At 42.2% G+C, this 26,756-nt stretch overlaps 1 protein-coding gene across 1 annotated transcript in view; it reads right to left on the minus strand.

Moving 5' to 3' along the window:
- Positions 1 to 3,007: 3,007 nt before the first annotated feature.
- The window catches only part of PPIL6 (peptidylprolyl isomerase like 6), a 30,867-nt gene continuing 7,118 nt past the window's right edge, over positions 3,008 to 26,756 (minus strand). Inside the window, exons 4-8 of the mRNA XM_044291928.1 lie at positions 16,189 to 16,251; positions 9,919 to 10,066; positions 9,242 to 9,298; positions 3,937 to 4,072; positions 3,008 to 3,578 (exon numbers count right to left, since the gene is read on the minus strand). Coding sequence (XP_044147863.1) covers positions 3,467 to 3,578; positions 3,937 to 4,072; positions 9,242 to 9,298; positions 9,919 to 10,066; positions 16,189 to 16,251 — 516 coding nt within the window. The 3' untranslated portion in view covers positions 3,008 to 3,466. The remainder of the gene's footprint in view (positions 3,579 to 3,936; positions 4,073 to 9,241; positions 9,299 to 9,918; positions 10,067 to 16,188; positions 16,252 to 26,756) is intronic.

Raw genomic sequence — 26,756 nt, forward strand, 5'->3', positions numbered from 1 at the left:
GAGTAACAGGTTCTGGTAAATACGGTAGCAGTCCTTTCGAGGGGCGTGGCTAAATATATTCACGTCCTTTATGTTACTATCAGACCCCCATATTAAAGGGGCTGTAAGCTAATAAAAAAGTGTTTAAAGGGATGAGACTAATATAAAAATTGTTCACCTCACCAGACCCTGCCGGTGCCTCTCAACACACAGTGGGTGGCAGCGGGGACCTGACAGGTGGCTGAGTGGTCATCTGTTACCATGAACCATCAGAACTGTAGCTAAAGGGGGTCAGTCAGGCATGGCCCTAGAGGAGACACCTAAATCTAGTAATATCAGAACCCAGAATAAGCCCTAAATTCATTACAGACCCTATATTCCATAAAGACAGACTGCCTAATACCAGACCCCAGACTAGAATCATAGACCCTCTAACTAAAGGGGTTGTCTCACTTCAGTAAGTGGCCTTTATCATATAGAGAAAGTTAATACAAGGCACTTACTAATATATTATTATTATCCATATTGCTTCCTTTGCTGGCTGGATTCATTTTTCATTCACATTATCCACTGCCCGTTTCCATGGTTACAGACCACCCTGCAATCCATCAGTGGTGGTCGTGCTTACACACTATATGAAAAAGCACTGGCCTACGTGCGCTCCCATGGTCCCGGCCACCAGAGAGGCTTCCCCTTTTTCCTATAGTGTGCAAGCACGACCACCACTGATGGATTGCATTGTGGTCTGTAACCATGGAAACGAGAAGTGTATAATGTGATGGAAAAATGAACCCAGCCAGCAAAGGAAGCAATAAGGACAATAACAATACATTAGTAAGTGCCTTGTATTAACTTCCTCTACATGATAAATGCCACTTACTGAAGTGAGACAACCTCTTTAAGACCAGGTGCGTAGCTATGGGGGTGCAGAGGTAGCAGTCACTACCGTCCCCAGGAGCCTGAGGGGGCCCAAAGACCCTTGTGCCGCATAAGAAGACACCAGTATTAAAGAAAGTGCATGCAGGTCAAGTTACACCTCTGGCTGGAGGGAAGGGGTTAGGCGTTTAAATTTTTGCCTCAAGCAGCAGGAAGACTATGTGCTTCCATGTCCCTGGCCACAAAGCACTGAGGAAAGGGGGGACACAAGCTGAAATCTTGCACCAGTGCCTATGAGCCTCTAGCTATGCCCCAGATTAAGACCCCCTATATTAGTATATTAGCACAGTGCTGCTGTCTGAGAGTGAGCTCTTCAAAAGGACACGCCCCTGATCCAGTAAAGGCCACTGTTAAGGGGGAGGGAGACATAGAGGGATAGACACGATCCAACAATTGTATTCTCAACAGACACTGCGGTCCTTTACAGATCTGCATGAGACTTATGGAATCCCAAATAGGGATTTTTACAAATACCTGAGGTTGAGACACCTGCTAAACTCTTTACATAAGACCCCTCCTTCCTTTAATACTGATATCTTTTAAACTTACTGTACCTCTCCCAGGGTTAAAATACTGAGACCGATATATGATATAGAGGAAAACTCGCCCGTGTGAAAGGGGCCTTAAGGTTACAAGACAAACCATTAAACCTTTAGGTATAATGTATGAAAAATGCAAGACCTGGAATCTACTGAACGGCAACATCCGTGCAGCAGGCCGGACCCATTCAACTTGAATGGGTCCGTGGTCTGTCCGCACCGCAAAATAACATGTCATATTTATTTGTGGTGCGGAACAACGGAAAGTAACACCACGGAAGCACTCCATAGTGCTTCCGGTGTTCCGTTCCATGACTCCATTTCGCATCTCTGGAATTGTGGACCCATTCAAGTGAATGAGTCCACCCCCAAGAGGAAGCAAGGTGAAACACTCGTCGGGGTTGGTGTCCCTCCCTTACTCCTGGTTTGTACTGGTGTGGGTTGTGTCATTACTTACATGTCATGCTGACGTGTGGTTTTATACATGGGAGTATTTCCTAGTGAGACTCCCAGTACTGGTTAACAACCTCAGTATTTTTATTACAACAGTGTGACGAGCATTGTCTTTAATGGCATAATATACCATATGCAATTTCCATTTATTTTATATTGTTGACTGTACAATGATGATGCATACGTTGTGCACAGATCCTTTATACGCTGTATAGTCGCCAGTGGGTGTTTAAGGGGGGTACTTACTTGCCGCAGTATTGTCCTGCATTTACTGCCATTATATGTATTTTGTCTAAAATTATGTATTTATGTATATGTGTGTGTTTAGATTTTTGGTGAGTTATTGCATATTGACACACATATTCGGCTATTGGTGTTTCAGTAATATTGGTTGTTCTAGTTTGGAAAAAGTGAGCCATAGACCTCTCATAAATCACGCTGCTCCCATGAATGTTACTTTTAAAAAGGTTGTGCTAGGTGTTTAAGTTATCCCCTATACACAGAATAGGGGGATAACTAACTGATCGCTGGGGGTCTGACCACTGGGACCCTAAATTATCACGTGAATGGGGGTCCTATTCCCCTGTTCTGGTGGAGTAGCAGGTCACACATGCGTAATGCCACTCCATTTATTTTCTATGGGAGTGCCAGAGATATCCGAGTACAGTGTCATAGTGAATGCTCATGCAAGACCTGCCACTCCACCAGAATGGGGAAACAAGACCACCATTCTTGTGATCGTGGGTGTCCCAGCGGTCAGACCCACAGCTATCTGCTAGTTATCCCCCACCCTGTAGATAGGGGATAACTTGAAAACTTTGGCACAAGTCTTGAGGCCTCCTGTTCTCAAACTATGGCCCTTGTTTTCTTTTGGTGCCCTATATGTAAATAGGGCTATGGTTTGCCAAAGGGACATCTAGAGGCATTTCTTGTTCAATGCTCTGGTGCTGTCCAGTAGGTGAGGGCACCCTTTTGATGTATGCACATGGGGACTGGTTTGTATGTAGCCAAACGTTATGAAGGTGTGATTGGGTCTTGTAGAAAAAATGTCCTTCACTATGTGGATCGGACACGGTTACCTGGCTGCTGTGCTGGAACAGATCATCATCACTATCCACATCCATGCTGGATCCTCTTCTACTTTGGTCTGATGAGTACCGCTGGTCTCACTGCCTGATATGTAAGATATGCCTTATTTAGCGAAACCACAGTCATTGCAGAATGACTCTAGTTGGGCTTCACTGGCTGACCATTTAGGGGAGGTGTGTGGTTCACTTTTTTCCAAACCAGTGATGGGTCCTCTTTACCTACCACACTCTGAAATATAACCTCAATCCCACTGCAAATCGACTAAACAATCCAGGGATTAAGGGCATTTTTTTTTTATAATTTATCAGCTCTTTATCAAAGGTTTTGCTGAAATCCAGATATGTAAAACCAAGGGCACCTTCTTCATCCAACGCTTTTGTGACAAATAAATCAGACAGATTAATGTGTTTACTATGTAAAATAATGTTAGTGTAGTGTTTGTCTTTTAAGTCAAAGCAAATATTTAATCGTCAAGGGGTGAAAATGCCACAGTCCACAATCGTGCAGTCCACTTTTGGTCTCTCATTGTATGTTGGGATGTCCTCCATTTTCTGTAGCACTTCACTACCTTCAATCAGTTGTCTAAAAGGTAAAAACATAAAAAATTCCATTGCTCCATTGTTCTGAAACATAAATGCTGACAAAAAGTCATGGTTGTCAGAGTTGACCTTTATATGGATCAGATTTGCAGTAAAATAAAAGTGGGAAACTATATGTCAGTAAATCATTGGTGACAATTAAGGAAATAAACCAGTCATTTAAGACTATGATAAGCAGCAAATTCAAAAACCTCTTATCCTGGGTTGAGAACTGTGAAATAATGATAATTATTCATTTGTCAGATGAATATATACATATGGCAGCAAGTTCGTGCAGGAAATCTAGTAATTACCCGTGTTGCTTCTTGCAGACCAGAATATTTTCCGGTTGGGATACTCACCCAAATGCAACAAGTTTTGTATCCATGTATGGAGTAGCCTGTAGAGCGATATAGAATTGGGAACCATTGGAATGTCTTCCCTTGTTGGCCATACCAAGAATTCCCCGCTTATTGTGAGGAACTGCATAATTTTCGTCTGCAAAATAATTGTCCAGTAAATAAAGGTTAGGAGCAAGCAATGGTCGTCTATATGCCCTGTGTAACTGAAAATACTGTCAAAGCGCAATAGCTCCACCTCAAGACGCCAGTACCATGGGAAAACAAATGCTAACCTCTACAACCCATACTGAGACATGGTTTATACACATCAGTAATAGCTTCATTACATTTTCATATGATGGTTCTGCGTTAACCCTTACAGCATAATAGCATGGCCTGTAAGTGATTCCAAATTGTTTAGTCAAGACAACTAGCCAACTGGCAATGTCTTCAGACCACACTGTACACAAAAGGTGGAGTGTAGCAGAAAGTATTTTCTTAGGTGGCATGTATGAATAATATTTAAAGGCTATGGAAACCTTCTGGGGACATTTTTTTATCATTACATTGTACTCATTTTGAGCTAAAAATCTTTTTCAAAATTAGTCTTTATTATAAATTAGAGATAAGCGAATTTCATATTTTGAAATTCGTTTCCGCTTCGTTTGATGGTTAAAGGTGAATTGCGTTATGGATTCTGTTACCACGGATGATAACGCAATTCTATGACGGAATGCATGACGGAATGATTTTAGAGACATTCCGTTATTCATTCCGTCATAATAGAAGTCTATGGGCTGCAAAACGGTCATTCCGTCATAGAGTTGCGTTATGGTCCGTGGTAACGGAATCCATAACGCAATTCACCTTTAACCAACAAACAAAGTGTGATTGAATTTCACAAGCGGAACTTCGCTCATCTCTATTAAAAATGTACAGCCATTTCTGAGATAGCTCAATTCTTAGCAAACTGATAAGAATATGGCTTAAATACGTGTTTATGAGGTCAAGAGATAAGCGCTCTACTGGGTCATCAGCTGAGAAAGTCATAGTCATAGACTGATTTTCTAACCCTTGTATCACAGAAACAGCTGAACATTTTTAATAAAGACTAATGGAAACAATCTTTTCTAGCCCAAAATGAGTAAAATGCAATCATAAGAATGCCCTTGAAGGTGAACATAGCCTTTAAGTTCAATCTACCAGCCGTAGCAGATGCCCTGTCTACTGTATGCATGGTAACAGACAGGAGGAAGAGTATACACACTTCATTTTGTTAAACACTGTCATACACAAAGGTCTCTCACTTTCTGTGATCTATGGAATATGGAGAACACAAGCAAAAGGGGATATATTAGCCTTCCATACATCTACGGTGTGATCCATTAAAATAGCCATGTTCCCAGGAAGAGTATGAATGCTTATTTGGGGGGAAATTGGTGGACATTAATAATCATCAGTATAAAAAAAGAAAGACACCATCTCACTGAGCCTCTCCTGCACAGACCGAAGCGTGCCCAGGGTATCACTTTGCAGTTGCTTGGCCAGAAGTCTAGTTGGAATACTAGACATGGGGTTTTTCTTTCCGGGTCATAAGCATAGGATGTGGACAATAAGAACCTCTATATCATTGCATTTGTTGTTTACATACACTATATAAAAAGACACATATGCATGTTTTTCCTCAATATTTAACATGAAATCAGAATAAACCTTTCCTGTTTTTGGTCAATTAGGATTACCATAATTATTATTATTTGCCAAATGCCAGAATAATGAGAAAGAGAGAGAAGGTTTTAAGGCCTTTTTATTACTTTCTGCAAAGTCAAAAGTTTACATACATTTCATTAATATTTGGAACCATTGCCCTTAAACTGTATGACTTGGGTCAAACGTTTTGAATATCCTTCCACAAGCTTCTCACAATAGTAAGTCGGAATTTGGGCCCATTCCTCCTGACAAAACTGGTGTAGCTGCGCCACGTTTGTTGGTCGCCTTGCTCGCACCTGCCTTTTAAGCTTTGCCCATACATTTTCAATAGTATTGAGACCAGGGCTTTGTGATGGCCACTCCAAAACATTGACTTTGTTATCCTTAAGCCACTTTGTAACCAGTTTGGCAGTATGCTTCAGGTCATTGTCCATTTGGAAGACCCATTTCCGCCCAAGCTTTCACTTCCTGGCTGATGTCTTGAGATGTTGCTTCAGTATTTCCACATAATCTTCTTTCCTCATGATGCCATCTATTTTGGAAGTACACCAGTCCCTCCTGCAGCAAAACCACCCCACAACATGATCCTGCCACCCCGTGTTTCACAGTTGGGATGGTGTTCTTAGGCTTCCAAACTTCTCCCTTTTTGTTCCAAACGTAACGATGGTCATTATGGCCAAAAAGTTAAAATTTAGTTTCGTCAGACCACAGGACATTTCTCCAAAAATGTAGGTCTTTGTTCCTGTGTGCTTTTGCAAACATCAATCTGTCTTTTTTATGTTTCTTGTGGGGTAATGGCTTCTTCCTGGCAGAGTGGCCTTTCTGCCCATGTTGATACAGTACTCGTTTCACTGTGAGTATTGACACAATCTTACCAGCTTCCGCCATCATCTTCACAAGGTCTTTTGCTTTTGTTCTTTGGTTGATATGCACATGTCGGACCAAAGCGCGTTGATCTCTGGGACACAGAACCAGCCTCCTTCCAGAGCGGTATGATGGCTGGACATTCCCATCTTGTTTGTACTTCCATGTAATTGTTTGTACAGATGAACGAAGCACCTTCAGGTATCTTGAAATTGCACCCAAGGTTGAGCCAGACTTGTGCAAGTCCATAATTCTGTTCCTGATATCTTGGCTGTTTCTTTAGACTTTCCCATGATGCTACACACAGAAGCAGCGTGTTTTAGGTGTGCATTTAAATATATCCACAGGTGTGTCTCTAATTAACTCAGATGTTGCCAACAAACCTAAGAGAAGCTTCCAAACACATGACATCATCATATGGGCAGTCCAGAATTGTTTAAAGTGAAAAATGGCCAAAGAAAGAAAAAGGCGCTCATAGGGTAAATAAGTTAAAAGCCGAGCCTCCAAAGTAACAGGAAGAGTGGTACTGCTCACCTGTTGTTATTGCACCTATTGTTCGGTGCAACTGAGCTGGAGGTGAATAGGAGCGATTACGTCTCACTGGTTGGTGCTGACGATTCTGTCCGCGTTCCCCTTTGGTGGGGGCCAAGCTGCCGTCTGGGTTGATGAATAGGGTATATTTCCACTGGAACGGGGGTCAAATGGAGGGGTGGACCGTAGGCGCAAAGACGCAACCAGAGTATAAAAATGCCTTAAAACATTCTCTCTCTCTCATTATTCTGGCATTTGGCACCTGGTTTCAACTGTATATATATATTCAATGTTTTAATATATTTCATTATATTAAAGTCATCTTTAATTTGTAAGGTTGTATTAGTCTGTGATTGTTGCATTCTCATCACTAGCATAGAACATTCAGAGGTGAGGTTGTAGTTAGGTGTTAGTTATGTGTCCATAATGATTCCCCATTACCGGTGACTGGATGATGTGGCTATGTGATATGTCACTAGTGATGCAGTGATCACTGAGCCTTACTGTGTACACAAGCCTGGTGATAACACAGCACATACCGCCAGATATCACTGTGTAGCCTTTATGATTTTATTAGTATGTGATTAAAGCAATATGTTTGCACCTCACTTCACAGACTATGCCCTGGGCATTCTGACTGCTTTATAGATTACTGATACCACTGGATGTGTATATTTTATTTTCCATTTATCTATTCTGATAGAATAACATTTAAAGGGGTTATGCCATAATTAGGGATGAGCGAATCGACTTCCGAAGTCGATTTACATAAAAAAACTTTGTTAGAAAACTGTACGGAGCAAGCGCTCCGTACAGTATTCGAATGTATTGACTCCCATGAGCCGAAGTTATTACTTCGCGAAGTCTCACGAGACTTCGGGTAATAACTTAAAAAAAGAATTTCTACTTTAAAAAAACATTTCCTGAATTATGGTTCGGTTCCAAGGTACCACTTGAATCCGAACCCGAGTACGCTCACTCCGTACAGTATTCGAACAACGTTTTATGCAAATTGACTTTGGATGATTCGCTCATCTCTATTCATGATTAATGTAAAAAAAGGTAAATCAGACACCATATGGTACATGACAATCTCTTTCTAAGAAAGCTAGAACCAGCGATGTACCTCACATGGATCACAAGGATTCCCTATTCCTTGAGCCAATTGTTCTGCTAGATTGTCTTCAGGCTGGCAGCACAGGGAGTGTGTCCTTTCCCAGGGGCATGTCCTTTCTGCTACAGCTCTCTCCCTATCACAGCTCAAAGGGATGTCCTTTCTGCTGCAGCTCATTCTCTATCACGGCTCATGGGGTCTGTACTTTCTGCAGCAGCTGTCTCCCTGTAAATGTCACAGCTTCTAACAGTAGACAGGGCTGAAGGTTGATGAATGATGGAACTGAGCATGTGGGACTACCTCAGCAGGTGGATGTGCACATTACTATACAGATTAAACACCAGGGGGCACCAATATAACATTTAAGGCTACTTTCACACTCATGTTTTGTGCGGATCCGTCATGGACGGATCCGTTCAGATAATACAACCATCTGCATCCATTCAGAACTGATCTGTTTGTATTATCTTTAACATCGCGTCTTGAACACTATTGAAAGTCAATGGAGGACGGATCCGTTTTCTATTGTGCCAGATTGTGTCAGTGAAAACTGATCCATCCCCATTGACTTACATTGTGTGCCAGGACGGATCCATTTGGCTCAGTTTCATTAGTCTGTCTCCAAAGAGGAATAGAGACTGATCAGAGGCAAACTGATGCATTCTGAGCAGATTCTTTTCCATTCAAAATGCATTAGGGCAAAAACGGATCCGTTTTGGACCGCTTGTGAGAGCCCTGAACGGATCTCACAAACGGAAAGCCAAAGCGCTTTGGAGACGGACACAAAAACGCTGCCTGCAGCGTTTTGATGTCCATCTGACGAAACTGAGCCAAACGGATCCATTCTGACACACATTGTAAGTCAATGGGGACGGATCCGTTTTCTATGACACAATAGAAAACGGATCCGTCCTCTATTGATTTTCAATGGTGTTCAAGACGGATCCGTCTTGGCTATGTTAAAGATAATACAAACGGATCCGTTCTGAACGGATGCAGACGTTTGTATTATTTGACCGGATCCCTCTGTGCAGATCCATGACCGATCCGCACCAAACGTGAGTGTGAATGTAGCCCCAAACAAACCGACTGGAATACACAAGTTACCTTCAAATGTATTTCCAAAAATAGATTCTCCACCATTTCCTTTTCCAGATGCTATATCTATAAAAAAAATATGAAAAACAGCAATAGCACTAAATTACTTCTTTTTTTTGTTACATTTTAATGAAAGGGTAGTAAACGAGTTTCAAAATTGTGTTACATATTAGGCACACATTTAAAGGGCTTTTCTGGGATTTTTATATTGAAGGCCGGTCCTCAGATTAGATCATCAAAATCAGACTGGCAGAGGCCTGACACCCCACACTGCAGATGGTCAGCTTGGAGCAGCTCCGGCACTAGAAATAGGCACCAGAACTACACAGCTCCGTCTATTGTGTAGTGGGGGGGATAGGCCATCAACATTAAAATCTTGGAATACCCCTTTAAAGAGGTTGTTTGAGGTTAGAAAAACAATTTTTCTCTGTTTTTTTCTATCCAGAAATAGTTTCACTCCGTGGGGCTGAATAACAATTCCAGACTTAGCTGATGGACAAGAGTGCTGCTGATTCTGTGACAAAAAGGCCTGTATGTATATTGCCAAAATGTACAAAAAAGCTGGTTTTCATATGGCTCCCCAGGACAGCAGGAACTATTGAGTAATAATGCATATGGATATTATTCTGTATTATTAGAACACGTAAGCCTGCAAAAACACAGCTTAGTACTTAAAATATTTTTACCTCCCCCTTGTATCCAGCCATTTTTCACTATGCGGTGGAATAGAGAACCTTTGTAATGCAATTTCAAGCCATTCTGAGAATCCCCAGATTCACCAGAGCACAAGTACTGGAAGTTTTTGCATGTTTTTGGGCATATATCTGAAAATAACTTAAATATAAAATGTTATTGCAGACAAGGAATATATAGCATATTAACCATATTAAAAGTGCATTAAACTTAAAAGGGGTTTTCCGAGAATTAAGAAAATGAAAATACTTAAATATTACTTTAGTATAAATATATTACAAAGTACATTCCATTATTTATAATGGTTCATTTTGTCTGGGGAGCAATCATTAGGAGAAATAAAATGGCTGCCGTCCTATTAGCACAAACAAAACCTGTCCTAATCACACAGGAGGACAAGTTACTTTACAACACTGAGGTAAAGAGCTGCCTCATCCTTCTCTCTGCTCTGCTTGTCAGGAATTATGATCCTGAATACAGATGATAAGATCTTCAGCTGAATCTCTGTAGAAATGGAGTTCATGAAGAGACATGAAGTATAGAGAGGACGGACAGGACAGGTAATGTGGGGCTGTGGTAATAGAGACTGCATACAAGGGCTGCTGCTCATTATCTACACCCCCACCACCTCTCTGTACTTCATGTCTCCACATGAACTCCATTCTTACAGAGATTCAGCAGAAGATCATATTAAACTTTATTCAGGATCATAATCCTTGACAAGTAAGAAAGTAAGATGGCGCAGCTCTATAAAGGGGTTCTGCACTTTGTTTAAACTGATGATCTATCCTCTGGATAGATCATCAGCATCTGATCGGCGGGGGTCCGACAGCCGGGACCCCCGCCGATCAGTTGTTTGAGAAGGCAGCCGTGCTCCAGCAGCGCCGCAGCCTTCTGACTGTTTACAGCCGGCCCAGTGACGTCACGACTAGTATCAACTTGCCTGGGCGGGGCTAAGCTCCGTTCACCCCGCCCAGGCAAGTTGATCTAAATCAAGATGCAGAGTCTAAGGAGTCCTCCTAAGCTTAACTGGAGGCAAATTTGATAGTCTGCTCTGGCAGAGGAGCAGACTACTGGAGATACAGTTTATGGCATAGCCAAACACTGCCAGGCACTGGGGGATGGGGATCTAGCGGTGCCCAGCTATGTGTCCAGCTATGCCAGATATGGTAACTCCGGTAGTCTGCTCCTCTGCCAGAACAGGCTACCAGATTTGCCTACAGAAGATATATACGCAGCCTACGGCTACTTTCACACTAGCGGCAACCTTCTCTGGCAGGCTGTTCCTGCGGGTGAACAGCCTAATGGATCCGTGCTGCCGCTAGTGCACACGTGCCGCCGGAGGTCCACTCCAGCCCCATTGACTATAATGGGGGCGGGCCAGAGTTCTGGCGGCAGCACGGCAAACATGCTGAGAGGCGGCCGGAATAAAAACTACCATGCCGCCTCTCGAAATGACAATTGTAATCATAATATGTAATTAGGGTTGCAACATAAATACAAAAAATAGATAGAAGCACACTAACCTGAGGTTCAGGCACAGCATGGAAGGCAATGTACTTTTAGATATGGCCCAAGCTGCAACACCATTGTGCTGCCCCTTTTACCATACTGACCAAATGTGGGCAAGTTCCATTTTGCGTGTTCTATTTTTTTTTTTTACGGGACTGCAGAACGGACATATGGAGGCAGATAACACACAATGTGCTGTTAAAAAATGTTGTGGCCCCATTGAACCAGGCAATGCTTATCACCTGCCCAACACCATCCCTACAGTGAAGCATGACAGGGGTAGCATCATACTGTGGGGGTCTTCTTCAGCGGTTAGGGAGACTGATCAGTGTTATGGGAAAGCTAAATGGAGCAGAAATATTCTTAATGCAAACCTAATCCAGAGTGTTCTGGACCTCAGACTGGGCCAAAGGTTAGCCAAGACAGATTTTTTTTTTTCAATTTTAGCACAAAGCCGCAGCATAACAAAATGTGAAAAAAAGTGAAAGGGTCTAAAGACTTCCTGAATGCAATATATATATATATATATATATATATATATATATATAAAAATGTCCATATAAAGAAAAACGCAGTCGGCACTGCCTAATGTGGTTAATGTCCAACAAGATCCACACCCGCACCATAAACATGCGTCAGTTCGGTGGTGCTCTGCCAAGCAGACATATATTCAAATAGCTGAAAGAAGAAAAAACGCGTCACTCACTATCAACTTCCTTTCTGCAGCTTTATTGTACGTAAAATCACGGTAGATGCGGGGCGCCGCACAGATACATCAGACAACAGCCGTTTCGCGCTGGATTGCGCTTTGTCAAGCCTCCCATGACGTGGTGGGAAGGTGGACTATATACATCACTCCCATGTCATGATCGAACAGGTGAAGTGATCACTTCAATCTACAACTTGATGTCCTTCTAAAAACATATAGATAAACATCAATATAATGTAAAGCCGTTTCATACAAACACAGCTAAGTCATTTTTGTCATGTAATCCCAGAGGACCCATGGCATCAGTTTTAATAATCCATGCGGCCTCCCTCGGTAATAATCTGTGCTTCCTATCTCCTCCTCGCTCAGGCATGTGAACTACCTCTGTCCCTGCACACGTCAGCACATCATCTCTGCCTCCATCTACATCATGTGTGTCTTCAATAGGTCGAGTAGCTCCAATTCTACTTTCTATTGATTTGCTGTCAGGTACGGCGATGGGGACACCAGTCTCCTGCACCTTTGCCAATTTATTTCTTGCATCCTTTGAGTAGAAATATTTTTACGATGAGGAATCCTTTTGTGCAGTATATCAGATTATTTTTGAGATATATCGATGACGCATACATAATTTGGACGGGTGACATAGTGTTATTCAATGCATTCGTGGAATATGTCAATATTGCAAATCATATGAACATGCAATTTACTAGCAGAATAGACAAAGAAGAACTTGAGTTCCTGGATGTTACGGTAATGATCAGAGATGGGAGTTTACATACTGTATATAGAAAACCTACCTCCACGAATGCATTGTTACATTATGAAAGTTTTCACCCGCCCCATGTTAAGACGGCAGTCCCTTACGGTCAATTTATGCTCTTGACGAGAATAGTGAGGAACCAAATAGAGTTTGAGGAGCAATGTAAGGAGCTGAAGAGACGTCTTCTCCAGAGAGGATATCCTGAATATATCATAGATAGAGCTTATGTAAACTGAAGCAAAACAAGGCACTAACATTGAAGAAAAGGGAAAAACAAAGGAACAGTGAAACCGCTAGGTTCACATTGACTATTCCCCCATGGCCCCAGGAATTAGGAGTGTGATCCTCAACAACCGGCATATGCTGGGACGAGATGATAATTTGAAAGATAAGACACACACTAGTCCCATTATTAGATTCAGAAGGAGTAGAACTATAGGGGATGTCCTCACCAGGAGGAACCTACCAAGAACTGATTTAAATTGGTTCGGGAAATGTACACTGAGAGGGAATTTCATATGTGGACACTGTTCTACGTGTGATTACATGTATAGACGCAAGTATCTAGAAATAGGAGGAGTGGGACATACAGTGGAACACTTCATATACTGCAAGACGCAGATTGTAGTATATGGGATTTTCTGCCCATGTGGGAGGTTTTATGTGGGCAAGACCTTTGGACCTCTCTACGTAAAGTAGAATTGGAGCTACTCGAATTGGAGCTACCTATTGAAGACACACATGATGTAGATGGAGGCAGAGATGATGTGCTGACGTGTGCAGGGACAGAGGTAGTTCACATGCCTGAACGAGGAGGAGATAGGAAGCGCAGATTATTTCCGAGGGAGGCCGCATGGATTATTAAAACTGATGCCATGGGTCCTCTGGGATTACATGACAAAAATGGCTTAGCTGTGTTTGTATGAAACGGCTTTACATTATATTGATGTTTATCTATATGTTTTTAGAAGGACATCAAGTTGTAGATTGAAGTGATCACTTCACCTGTTCGATCATGACATGGGAGTGATGTATATAGTCCACTTTCCCACCACGTCATGGGAGGCTTGACAAAGCGCAGTCCAGCGCGAAACGGCTGTTGTCTGATGTATCTGTGCGGCGCCCCGCATCTACCGTGATTTTACTTACAATAAAGCTGCAGAAAGGAAGTTGATGGTGAGTGACGCGTTTTTTCTTCTTTTAACTATTTCAATATACATATATATATATATATATATATATATATATATAGATGAATAAAGTCCAATGGGAGCACCACCAGAGTACGGGTGCAAAGTCCAACACAGGGCAGTGGCGAGCCCCAAAATTATACAAAGCGAAGAAGGACTGCACACTCCAAAATGTAGCAAAATAGCAGTGATTTATTCACCCATAATATGGCAAGTCTTGCCATATTATGGGTGAATAAATCACTGCTATTTTGCTACATTTTGGAGTGCAGTCCTACTTCTTCGCTTTGTATATATATATATATATATATATATCAATATATATATATACACAGGTCCTTCTCAAAATATTAGCATATTGTGATAAAGTTAATTATTTTCTGTAATGTACTGATAAACATTAGACTTTCATATATTTTAGATTCATTACACACCAACTGAAGCAGTTCAAGCTTTTTATTGTTTTAATATTGATGATTTTGGCATACAGCTCATGAAAACCCCAAATTCCTATCTCAAAAAATTAGCATATTTCATCCGACCAATAAAAGAAAAGTGTTTTTAATACAAAAAAAGTCAACCTTCAAATAATTATGTTCAGTTATGCACTCAATACTTGGTCGGGAATCCTTTTGCAGAAATGACTGCTTCAATGCGGCGTGGCATAGAGGCAATCAGCCTGTGGCACTGCTGAGGTGTTATGGAGGCCCAGGATGCTTCGATAGCGGCCTTAAGCTCATCCAGAGTGTTGGGTCTTGCGTCTCTCAACTTTCTCTTCCCAATATCCCACAGATTCTCTATGGGGTTCAGGTCAGGAGAGTTGGCAGGCCAATTGAGCACAGTAATACCATGGTCAGTAAACCATTTACCAGTGGTTTTGGCACTGTGAGCAGGTGCCAGGTCGTGCTGAAAAATGAAATCTTCATCTCCATAAAGCTTTTCAGCAGATGGAAGCATGAAGTGCTCCAAAATCTCCTGATAGCTAGCTGCATTGACCCTGCCCTTGATAAAACACAGTGGACCAACACCAGCAGCTGACATGGCACCCCAGACCATCACTGACTGTGGGTACTTGACACTGGACTTCAGGCATTTTGGCATTTCCCTCTCCCCAGTCTTCCTCCAGATTCTGGCACCTTGATTTCCGAATGACATGCAACAGTCCAGTGCTGCTTCTCTGTAGCCCAGGTCAGGCGCTTCTGCCGCTGTTTCTGGTTCAAAAGTGGCTTGACCTGGGGAATGCGGCACCTGTAGCCTATTTCCTGCACACGCCTGTACACGGTGGCTCTGGATGTTTCTACTCCAGACTCAGTCCACTGCTTCCGCAGGTCCCCCAAGTTCTGGAATCGGTCCTTCTCCACAATCTTCCTCAGGGTCCGGTCACCTCTTCTCGTTGTGCAGCGTTTTCTGCCACACTTTTTCCTTTCCACAGACTTCCCACTGAGGTGCCTTGATACAGCACTCTGGGAACAGCCTATTCATTCAGAAATTTCTTTCTGTGTCCTACCCTTTTGCTTGAGGGTTTCAATGATGGCCTTCTGGACAGCAGTCAGGTCGGCAGTCTTACCCATGATTGCGGTTTTGAGTAATGAACCAGGCTGGGAGTTTTTAAAAGCCTCAGGAATCTTTTGCAGGTGTTTAGAGTTAATCAGTTGATTCAGATGATTAGGTTAATAGCTCATTTAGAGAACCTTTTCATGATATGCTAATTTTTTTAGATAGGAATTTTGGGTTTTCATGAGCTGTATGACAAAATCATCAATATTAAAACAATAAAAGGCTTGAACTACTTCAGTTGGTGTGTAATGAATCTAAAATATATGAAAGTCTAATGTTTATCAGTACATTACAGAAAATACTGAACTTTATCACATTATGCTAATTTTTTGAGAAGGACCTGTATATATATATGATCAGCATGCAGCGCTATTTGGCTGTCAAAGCGACAGAAGGAGGAGCCCGATGTTACCTGCACTGTAAGCACCGTGTTAGCCTGCATATTTTTACTACTCTAACGTACAGCATAGTTTAGTTGTTTTTAAAACAATTTACTGTATGAAAAAAGTTGTAAAAAAAAGTCATGACTTACCTCAAAGAGTAATCTCCCTATTGGTTTATCCTGAATTGCAATGTCAAGGTATACCAACAAATGCTGTAAGTAGAAGTTACACATGGTTAGACATCTAAAACAAATGAGTGTGTGTGCACAGATCATGGCAGCTTACTGTGTGCCTCTTCTTAAAATTCCAAACACATCTTCTACCTTTAAAGGCTATGGACACCTTTGTGCACTAAAAATCAATAACCCCCTATCTTACCGTAATGCAGCACAAAATAAAATTGCACTTGCTAGTTTACTGGTGTCAGCTTTGCTTCACATGCCGTCAGAAATGCTCTGATATGAGTTTTGCTCAGTGCTGTCATCTCCTGTGAGGCTCTGTGGGCGTTCCTGTGAATTTCACATACACCAGCACAGCCCTGCTGCCCCGCCCCACATCCTGTTACACAGCACAGCTCTGGTGCCCCGCCCCACATCCTGTTACACAGCACAGCTCTGCTGCCCCGCCCCCACATCCTGTTACACAGCACTGCTCTGCTGCCCCGCCCCCACATCCTGTTACACAGCACAGCTCTGCTGCCCCGCCCCCACATCCTGTTACACAGCACAGCCCTGCTGCCCCGCCCCCACATCCTGTTACACAGCACTGCTCTGCTGCCCCGCCCCCACATCCTGTTACACAGCACAGCTCTGCTGCCCCGCCCCCACATCCTGTTACACAGCACTGCTCTGCTGCCCCGCCCCCACATCCTGTTACACAGCACAGCTCTGCTGCCCTGCCCCCACATCCTGTTGTACAGCACAGCTCTGCTGCCCCACCCCACATCCTGTTACACAGCACAGCTCTGCTGCCCCGCCCCCCGCATCCTGTTACACAGCACAGCTCTGCTGCCCCGCCCCAGCATCCTGCTGTTACACAGCACAGCTCTGCTGCCCCGCCCCCCGCATCCTGTTACACAGCACAGCTCTGCTGCCCCGCCCCCCGCATCCTGTTACACAGCACAGCTCTGCTGCCCCGCCCCCCGCATCCTGTTACACAGCACAGCTCTGCTGCCCCGCCCCCCGCATCCTGTTACACAGCACAGCTCTGCTGCCCCGCCCCCCGCATCCTGTTACACAGCACAGCTCTGCTGCCCCGCCCCTGCATCCTGCTGTTACACAGCACAGCTCTGCTGCCCCGCCCCCCGCATCCTGTTACACAGCACAGCTCTGCTGCCCCGCCCCCCGCATCCTGTTACACAGCACAGCTCTGCTGCCCCGCCCCCCGCATCCTGTTACACAGCACAGCTCTGCTGCCCCGCCCCCCGCATCCTGTTACACAGCACAGCTCTGCTGCCCCGCCCCCCGCATCCTGTTACACAGCACAGCTCTGCTGCCCCGCCCCCCGCATCCTGTTACACAGCACAGATGTGAGTCCACAGCGCAGCTCCCAGCACTGATGGGGTCACATAGCATTACATTGATTTATGATGCTATGTAACCCTTACAGTTCTGGAATGTATTGGATAACACTGATATAATGCTGCCAGTGTTATCCAATACATTCCAGAACTGTGAGGGTAACATAAAGGTATCATAAATCAATATAATGCTATGTGACCTCGTCAGTGCTGGGAGGTCAGGCTGGGAGCTGTGCTGCAGATTCGCAGCGTGACACACGCTTGTCTGCAAGGGGCCTAAGTCTGATATAGATCTCATTACAGACAGCTCTCACTACACGCACTCTCTTCTGAATACAGTACTGTCTGCAGTCTGCACAGTGAGCTGTCACCTTTCGCACACAGATTAGTACAGTGTGACGACACACAATGCTATGTACACATATAAGTACACAATGGGGGAGATTGATCAAAACTAGTGCAATAGAAAACTGGTTTAGTCGCCCATAGCAACGAATCAGATTCCTCCTTTCATTTTCCAAAGGAGCTGTGAAAAATGAAAGGCGGAATCTGATTGGTTGCTAGGGACAACTAAGTCAGTTCTACTTTACACCAGTTTGAAAAATGACTCATATATATATATATATATATATATATATATATATATTTATATGTAAAGAAAAAAATGACAGCACTCTCAAACACTTTATTCACTCCTGTGGTCGCAAAGTTTTCAGCTCATTCACAGGCCTTTTTTCAACCTACGAGCTGAAACATTGCGACTAGTGTTTCAAGTTCACCGTACAAGGTTCAGGTTATCTAAGAATTCCGTTATGAATTCTGCTTCCGTACCACAGACCATGGTCCGTGGTAGCGAAATCCATAACGGAATTCTTAGATAACCTGAACCTTTTATGCTGATCCCTAGTTGCGACCACAGGGGTGAATGAAGTGTTTTTCTTTTTACTCATTTTTTGTGAGAGTTCTGCCATTATTTTTTATTGTTATATTGTCCTGGATTTGTTTCCGGATCCATTGGCCTGCACCTCCATATTGATATTTGGCCTGATGTGCTGCCATTGTCATAAAAAAAGAATATATATATATATATATATATATATATATATATATATATAAAAAGAAAAATGTATGGCAGCACCAATCTGTACCAAAGAAAGAAAATAGGGTGCTAGGTCCAGGGAATTCACTGCTTACCCTTGTATTTAGACGAAAACGGACAGCAACTCCAGATAGTACAAAAATGTATAATTTATTGGGCCACAGTGGCACAGAGGCGACGTTTCGGCTCAAAATCCAGAGCCTTTCTCAAGCATCACAATACAAAGGTGAGTGCACATATAAATAGGTGTACACAATTATAACATCACAATCAATTAGATTTCACAATTAGTATCAAAAATAACAAATACATCAATGAATAGTGTTAAAAAATATAATGACATACAGAGATGAATCTAGTAACACATGGTAGTGGATGTGATTCATAATAAATACATGGAAAAAATATAATTCATAGTGTAAACATAAGTGGCTCCAATGTAAATCATCTGTTTCACATCTTCTTTAATGAACTATGATTAAAAACAAGGAGGTGCCAGAAAGATAAGGGTGACGTACCACAGAGTTCGCTTGTATCCACATCCTGATAATGGCCACACTTGGCGTCTAGCTGAATGAAGTGCGCAGGCGCCAGTATCCGTCCCTACAATATCACGTCATGTTACGTCCTGCTACAGCGCGCCCGCATCACACCTTACTTTATCAACTGCACGTCACTAGCTCAACATCAGTGCCCATCCCTAAACATTTTGTTGAGATGGATCATACGGAATACCAACTTAAATGCTGGATTATTGATCACATTCCCATGCCCAGACGGGGGGGCAATAGGAATTTATTGTTAAAAAGGAGAGAATTATTATGGATACATAGGTTAAATACCTTAAGACCAAATGGTCTTAATGTAGATTTTAATTTAGGGGTATGTACTTGAAGAGGTGGTTTGCCCCTGGCAGATCTTGTGTCATTTGTTACATGTTTTTCATCTAATTGTAGGTGGCGATCCTATACAAAGGTTATTATGAGATTTAACTTTCTTTGTTCTTTCTCAATTGAATATTATTAATTGTCATTGTCATTATATTACAGATGATCAATGAACATAGAAAGAAAGGAGCCATGAAGTTTTGGGTGTCGTTTTTCCACATAGAAGTGTGCTATATCCTACGTCCGATGATATCCACATTGTTGGGCTGATCTGGATTGGATTGCGTGTTGGTGTCGGATCATGTTCCGACATATTATATATACCTGTTTCCTTTAGGAATATGTAACATCAAGGAGAACCCTTATGAGTGGTTATGAGTGATGAGATAGAGGCGGCACTTGATGCACGACCGATACTGGGGTGCCGGTCGGGACCATAAAGCATGCCCTGCATGGGATTACCATGATCCCCTGACAGAGGGTTATGGTTTCCCTACTCTCACCTCCCATTAGCCATCTCAAGTATAGATTTAGGAACTATGGGCAACCCGTCCAGAACCAAATATGGCGCGGCATAGAACGCCTTGAGCATGCGCACTGATGTTGAGCTAGTGACGTGCAGTTGATAAAGTAAGGTGTGATGCGGGCGCGCCGTAGCAGGACGTAACATGACGTGATATTGTAGGGACGGATACTGGCGCCTGCGCACTTCATTCAGCTAGACGCCAAGTGTGGCCATTATCAGGATGTGGATACAAGCGAACTCTGTGGTACGTCACCCTTATCTTTCTGGCACCTCCTTGTTTTTAATCATAGTTCATTAAAGAAGATGTGAAACAGATGATTTACATTGGAGCCACTTATGTTTACACTATGAATTATATTTTTTCCATGTATTTATTATGAATCACATCCACTACCATGTGTTACTAGATTCATCTCTGTATGTCATTATATTTTTTAACACTATTCGTTGATGTATTTGTTATTTTTGATACTAATTGTGAAATCTAATTGATTGTGATGTTATAATTGTGTACACCTATTTATATGTGCACTCACCTTTGTATTGTGATGCTTGAGAAAGGCTCTGGATTTTGAGCCGAAACGTCGCCTCTGTGCCACTGTGGCCCAATAAATTATACATTTTTGTACTATCTGGAGTTGCTGTCCGTTTTCGTCTAAATACAAGGGTAAGCAGTGAATTCCCTGGACCTAGCACCCTATTTTCTTTCTTTGGTACAGATTGGTGCTGCCATACATTTTTCTTTTTATATTTTTTCACTTGTTGGCTTAGCACAATTTTTTCATATGGACTATTAATTGTTTATACTATGGATATTGAATCTCCACGTGGCCCCACCTACTCTCAGGAGGAAGCGGAGCGAATTATACGAGATATCGGGGGAGATGCTACCTTTTTAAACACCCCATCAACAAAAGAATTGAAAAAACAACTGGAATTTCTCTCCAAAAAAACAGTGTCCCTGGGTTTACACATGACTACTTTGGGTGAATATTATAAGGCTCAAAGAATCCCGAGAGGTATGAGATCCAATTTACGTCCTAACCTATTTTTTCATAATCAGAATTATTGCAAAAAATTTGAAGCACTCTCGAATAGATACTCCTTGGACTTTATTCTTTTAAACATTCAGTTCATTCAAGAGGAATTAACAACTACGGCTGTGGAGATTGGCGATATTGAGCGGACTTTACAGGCCTCTCTCACTGTGGAAGATTTCACGGTATTCTCTGACAATGTGACGTCACATACAACTAAACTTAAAAGTGAATTGGAAGAAGGCAAACGCTCAAAATGGATCCGAGACTTGGAAGACTACAAAAGGGGATTCATTTATACATGGCAGTTTGACAATAATCAGTCCAACCAGAAAGACAGAAAGAAAAAGAGAAATGGACAAACATTGGTATCAGAGGATTCTACACCTTTTTTAGGATACAGAGGCAGTCACCAGCACAAAAAAGAAGCCGCACCAGACGCGGTGGTCGTAGACATCGACGAACCGCCAAAACTACGAAACAACAAAATTCGTGTACAAGGCAACAAAATACAGACACAGAAGAAGAAATAACTGTTATTAACTTGTCATCCAAAATACTTACCCCCATGCAAGTAAGTGTCCTGAATAAGGGTCTTACTTTTTGTCCGTCGACAAAATTGAAGATGTTTGATTTAGATGTTGATCTGGCTGCTTTTTTTCGCAGGATCAAACTTAAAGCATGGTTTAGTGAGAGGATGCAGACCAACACTGCCCAGCATAGTGAGCTTGCGCTGGGTAGTTTTGATCTGCACCTCAAGAGTAATTTTACCCCTGTGATTGGCGAGTCTGCCGTTGATGCATACATAACAGCTGTAAAATCTGAAATACTACAATATAAACAATCATGTAATGTGAATGTGTTCAAGAACCCCAATCTCACTTGCTTGGAGATTGAGGCGATTGAACAATTGAGGGATGACCCCCTCCTTACAGTAAAACCTGCAGACAAGGGGGGTGGTATAGTCATCTTAGATACCGCTAAATACATTGCGGAGATCAGACGACAACTGAGCGATACTGAAGTGTATCTAGCACTTCAATCTGATCCAAAGTTTGATATTGCCAGGATCATCCAAAAGTGTTTAAATAATGCTGTTATGGCTGGCATCATTGACAGTGATCTTGCTGACTTCTGTACTGTGAATCATCCGGTTACACCGGTACTTTACGTACTGCCTAAAGTACACAAATCTTTGGTCGACCCTCCTGGTCGTCCAATAGTGTCAGGCTCAGATTCCATATTCAGCAACATTTCCATCTTTCTAGACAAACTTTTGAATAGCTATGCCTGTGGAGCGAAATCCTATATCCAGGATACCACAGATTTTCTGTGTAAACTGCGAGAGGTGGAATGTGAGGGATATGACAATCTGATATTGGCGTCGTTTGATGTGACATCGCTTTACACTTCAATTAATCATGACCTAGGGATTAGAGCAGTTAGACACATGTTGGAGAAGTCATCTCTCACTATAGAGGCATGTGAATTCGTGATTGATCTTTTGAATGTCATCCTGAGACAGAACTATTTTTTGTTTCAGGATACATTCTATAAACAAATCAGAGGCGTAGCGATGGGGTCCCATGTGGCCCCCACATACGCAAATATTTTTATGAGGTGTTTTGAGGAAGATGTCGTCCATGTATCCCACCACAGCAACAAAATCTTGAGGTGGTGGAGATACATCGACGACATCTTCCTCATATGGACTGGTGACTGCCTGGAACTGTTGGAGTTTCAGGAGTATCTGAACAGTGTTAATAAAGAACTACAATTTACCCTTGTGCACTCTAACACTGAAATCCAATTTTTGGACACCACTGTTATGTTTGATGAAAGAGGTCTAGCAACTAGGTTATTCACTAAACCTACGGATAAGAATACCCTTTTACACTACCAGAGTAGCCATCCACGTAACATGGTGAAATTTCTTCCTTATTCGCAGTTCCTCAGGGCCAAGAGGATTACCTCTGACCCTGATGTACTAGAGAAAACATTGGACACTATGGTAGACAAATTTAAACATAGGGGTTATCCGACTGAACTATTAGTATCCCAGATAGACCGGGTCCATGACTTAAATAGAGATGACACTTTGGTGAGGAAGATAAGAAAGGGTCCTCACAATAGAATCCCTTTTATCACAAAATACACAGAACATAGTGGTAATATCAACCGTATTATTGTCAAACACTGGGGCATCTTGGGGGGATGCCTCAGTCGAATACCTGAATTTAAATCCCCCCCATTGTTTTCTTACAAAAGATCTAAAAATTTACGTGACCAATTGGTACATGCGGATATAGGTGCAGGACCTGGTCTAACACAGAGAACATTGACACAGCAGAGCACGGGTTGTTTCCCATGTCTCTGCTGTGTGAATTGTAAATATATCTGCAAAGGAAAAACCTTTATACACCCGGTGACCAATGTGAAATATCCTATTCCTTTTTACCTCACCTGTAATTCCAACTATGTGATTTACATTTTGAGTTGCCCTTGTAATTTATTATATATAGGTGAGACTTCCACTGATCTGAAAACCAGACTAAACAATCACCGCTCCACCATAAGAAAAAAACGTCGGGATTTACCCATCCCTAAACATTTTGTTGAGATGGATCATACGGAATACCAACTTAAATGCTGGATTATTGATCACATTCCCATGCCCAGACGGGGGGGCAATAGGAATTTATTGTTAAAAAGGAGAGAATTATTATGGATACATAGGTTAAATACCTTAAGACCAAATGGTCTTAATGTAGATTTTAATTTAGGGGTATGTACTTGAAGAGGTGGTTTGCCCCTGGCAGATCTTGTGTCATTTGTTACATGTTTTTCATCTAATTGTAGGTGGCGATCCTATACAAAGGTTATTATGAGATTTAACTTTCTTTGTTCTTTCTCAATTGAATATTATTAATTGTCATTGTCATTATATTACAGATGATCAATGAACATAGAAAGAAAGGAGCCATGAAGTTTTGGGTGTCGTTTTTCCACATAGAAGTGTGCTATATCCTACGTCCGATGATATCCACATTGTTGGGCTGATCTGGATTGGATTGCGTGTTGGTGTCGGATCATGTTCCGACATATTATATATACCTGTTTCCTTTAGGAATATGTAACATCAAGGAGAACCCTTATGAGTGGTTATGAGTGATGAGATAGAGGCGGCACTTGATGCACGACCGATACTGGGGTGCCGGTCGGGACCATAAAGCATGCCCTGCATGGGATTACCATGATCCCCTGACAGAGGGTTATGGTTTCCCTACTCTCACCTCCCATTAGCCATCTCAAGTATAGATTTAGGAACTATGGGCAACCCGTCCAGAACCAAATATGGCGCGGCATAGAACGCCTTGAGCATGCGCACTGATGTTGAGCTAGTGACGTGCAGTTGATAAAGTAAGGTGTGATGCGGGCGCGCCGTAGCAGGACGTAACATGACGTGATATTGTAGGGACGGATACTGGCGCCTGCGCACTTCATTCAGCTAGACGCCAAGTGTGGCCATTATCAGGATGTGGATACAAGCGAACTCTGTGGTACGTCACCCTTATCTTTCTGGCACCTCCTTGTTTTTAATCATAGTTCATTAAAGAAGATGTGAAACAGATGATTTACATTGGAGCCACTTATGTTTACACTATGAATTATATTTTTTCCATGTATTTATTATGAATCACATCCACTACCATGTGTTACTAGATTCATCTCTGTATGTCATTATATTTTTTAACACTATTCGTTGATGTATTTGTTATTTTTGATACTAATTGTGAAATCTAATTGATTGTGATGTTATAATTGTGTACACCTATTTATATGTGCACTCACCTTTGTATTGTGATGCTTGAGAAAGGCTCTGGATTTTGAGCCGAAACGTCGCCTCTGTGCCACTGTGGCCCAATAAATTATACATTTTTGTACTATCTGGAGTTGCTGTCCGTTTTCGTCTATATATATATATATATATATATATACATACAGGTCCTTCTCAAAAAATTAGCATATTGTGATAAAGTTCATTATTTTCTGTAATGTACTGATAAACATTAGACTTTCATATATTTTAGATTCATTACACACAACTGAAGTAGTTCAAGCCTTTTATTGTTTTAATATTGATGATTTTGGCATACAGCTCATGAAAACCCAAATTTCCTATCTAAAAAAATTAGCATATTTCATCCGACCAATAAAAGAAAAAAGTGTTTTTAATACAAAAAAATGTCAACCTTCAAATAATTATGTTCAGTTATGCACTCAATACTTGGTCGGGAATCCTTTTGCAGAAATGACTGCTTCAATGCGGCGTGGCATGGAGGCAATCAGCCTGTGGCACTGCTGAGGTGTTATGGAGGCCCAGGATGCTTCGATAGCGGCCTTAAGCTCATCCAGAGTGTTGGGTCTTAACTTTCTCTTCCCAATATCCCACAGATTCTCTATGGGGTTCAGGTCAGGAGAGTTGGCAGGCCAATTAAGCACAGTAATACCATGGTCAGTAAACCATTTACCAGTGGTTTTGGCACTGTGAGCAGGTGCCAGGTCGTGCTGAAAAATGAAATCTTCATCTCCATAAAGCTTTTCAGCAGATGGAAGCATGAAGTGCTCCAAAATCTCCTGATAGCTAGCTGAATTGACCCTGCCCTTGATAAAACACAGTGGACCAACACCAGCAGCTGACATGGCACCCCAGACCATCACTGACTGTGGGTACTTGACACTGGACTTCAGGCATTTTGGCATTTCCCTCTCCCCAGTCTTCCTCCAGACTCTGGCACCTTGATTTCCGAATGACTTGCAAAATTTGCTTTCATCCGAAAAAAGTACTTTGGACCACTGAGCAACAGTCCAGTGCTGCTTCTCTGTAGCCCAGGTCAGGCGCTGTTTCTGGTTCAAAAGTGGCTTGACCTGGGGAATGCGGCACCTGTAGCCCATTTCCTGCACACGCCTGTACACGGTGGCTCTGGATGTTTCTACTCCAGACTCAGTCCACTGCTTCCGCAGGTCCCCCAAGGTCTGGAATTGGTCCTTCTCCACAATCTTCCTCAGGGTCCGGTCACCTCTTCTCGTTGTGCAGCGTTTTCTGCCACACTTTTTCCTTCCCACAGACTTCCCACTGAGGTGCCATGATACAGCACTCTGGGAACAGCCTATTCGTTCAGAAATTTCTTTCTGTGTCTTACCCTCTTGCTTGAGGGTGTCAATGATGGCCTTCTGGACAGCAGTCAGGTCGGCAGTCTTACCCATGATTGCGGTTTTGAGTAATGAACCAGGCTGGGAGTTTTTAAAAGCCTCAGGAATCTTTTGCAGGTGTTTAGAGTTAATTAGTTGATTCAGATGATTAGGTTAATAGCTCGTTTAAAGAACCTTTTCATGATATGCTAATTTTTTTAGATAGGAATTTTGGGTTTTCATGAGCTGTATGCCAAAATCATCAATATTAAAACAATAAAAGGCTTGAACTACTTCAGTTGGTGTGTAATGAATCTAAAATATATGAAAGTCTAATGTTTATCAGTACATTACAGAAAATAATGAACTTTATCACAATATGCTAATTTTTTGAGAAGGACCTGTATATAAAACTTGAAAAATTTTAATATCGTGCAAAGTTCACTATTTCAGTAA

This window comes from Bufo gargarizans, chromosome 4 (genome assembly GCF_014858855.1).
Source record: "Bufo gargarizans isolate SCDJY-AF-19 chromosome 4, ASM1485885v1, whole genome shotgun sequence".
NCBI classification, from domain to species: domain Eukaryota; kingdom Metazoa; phylum Chordata; class Amphibia; order Anura; family Bufonidae; genus Bufo; species Bufo gargarizans.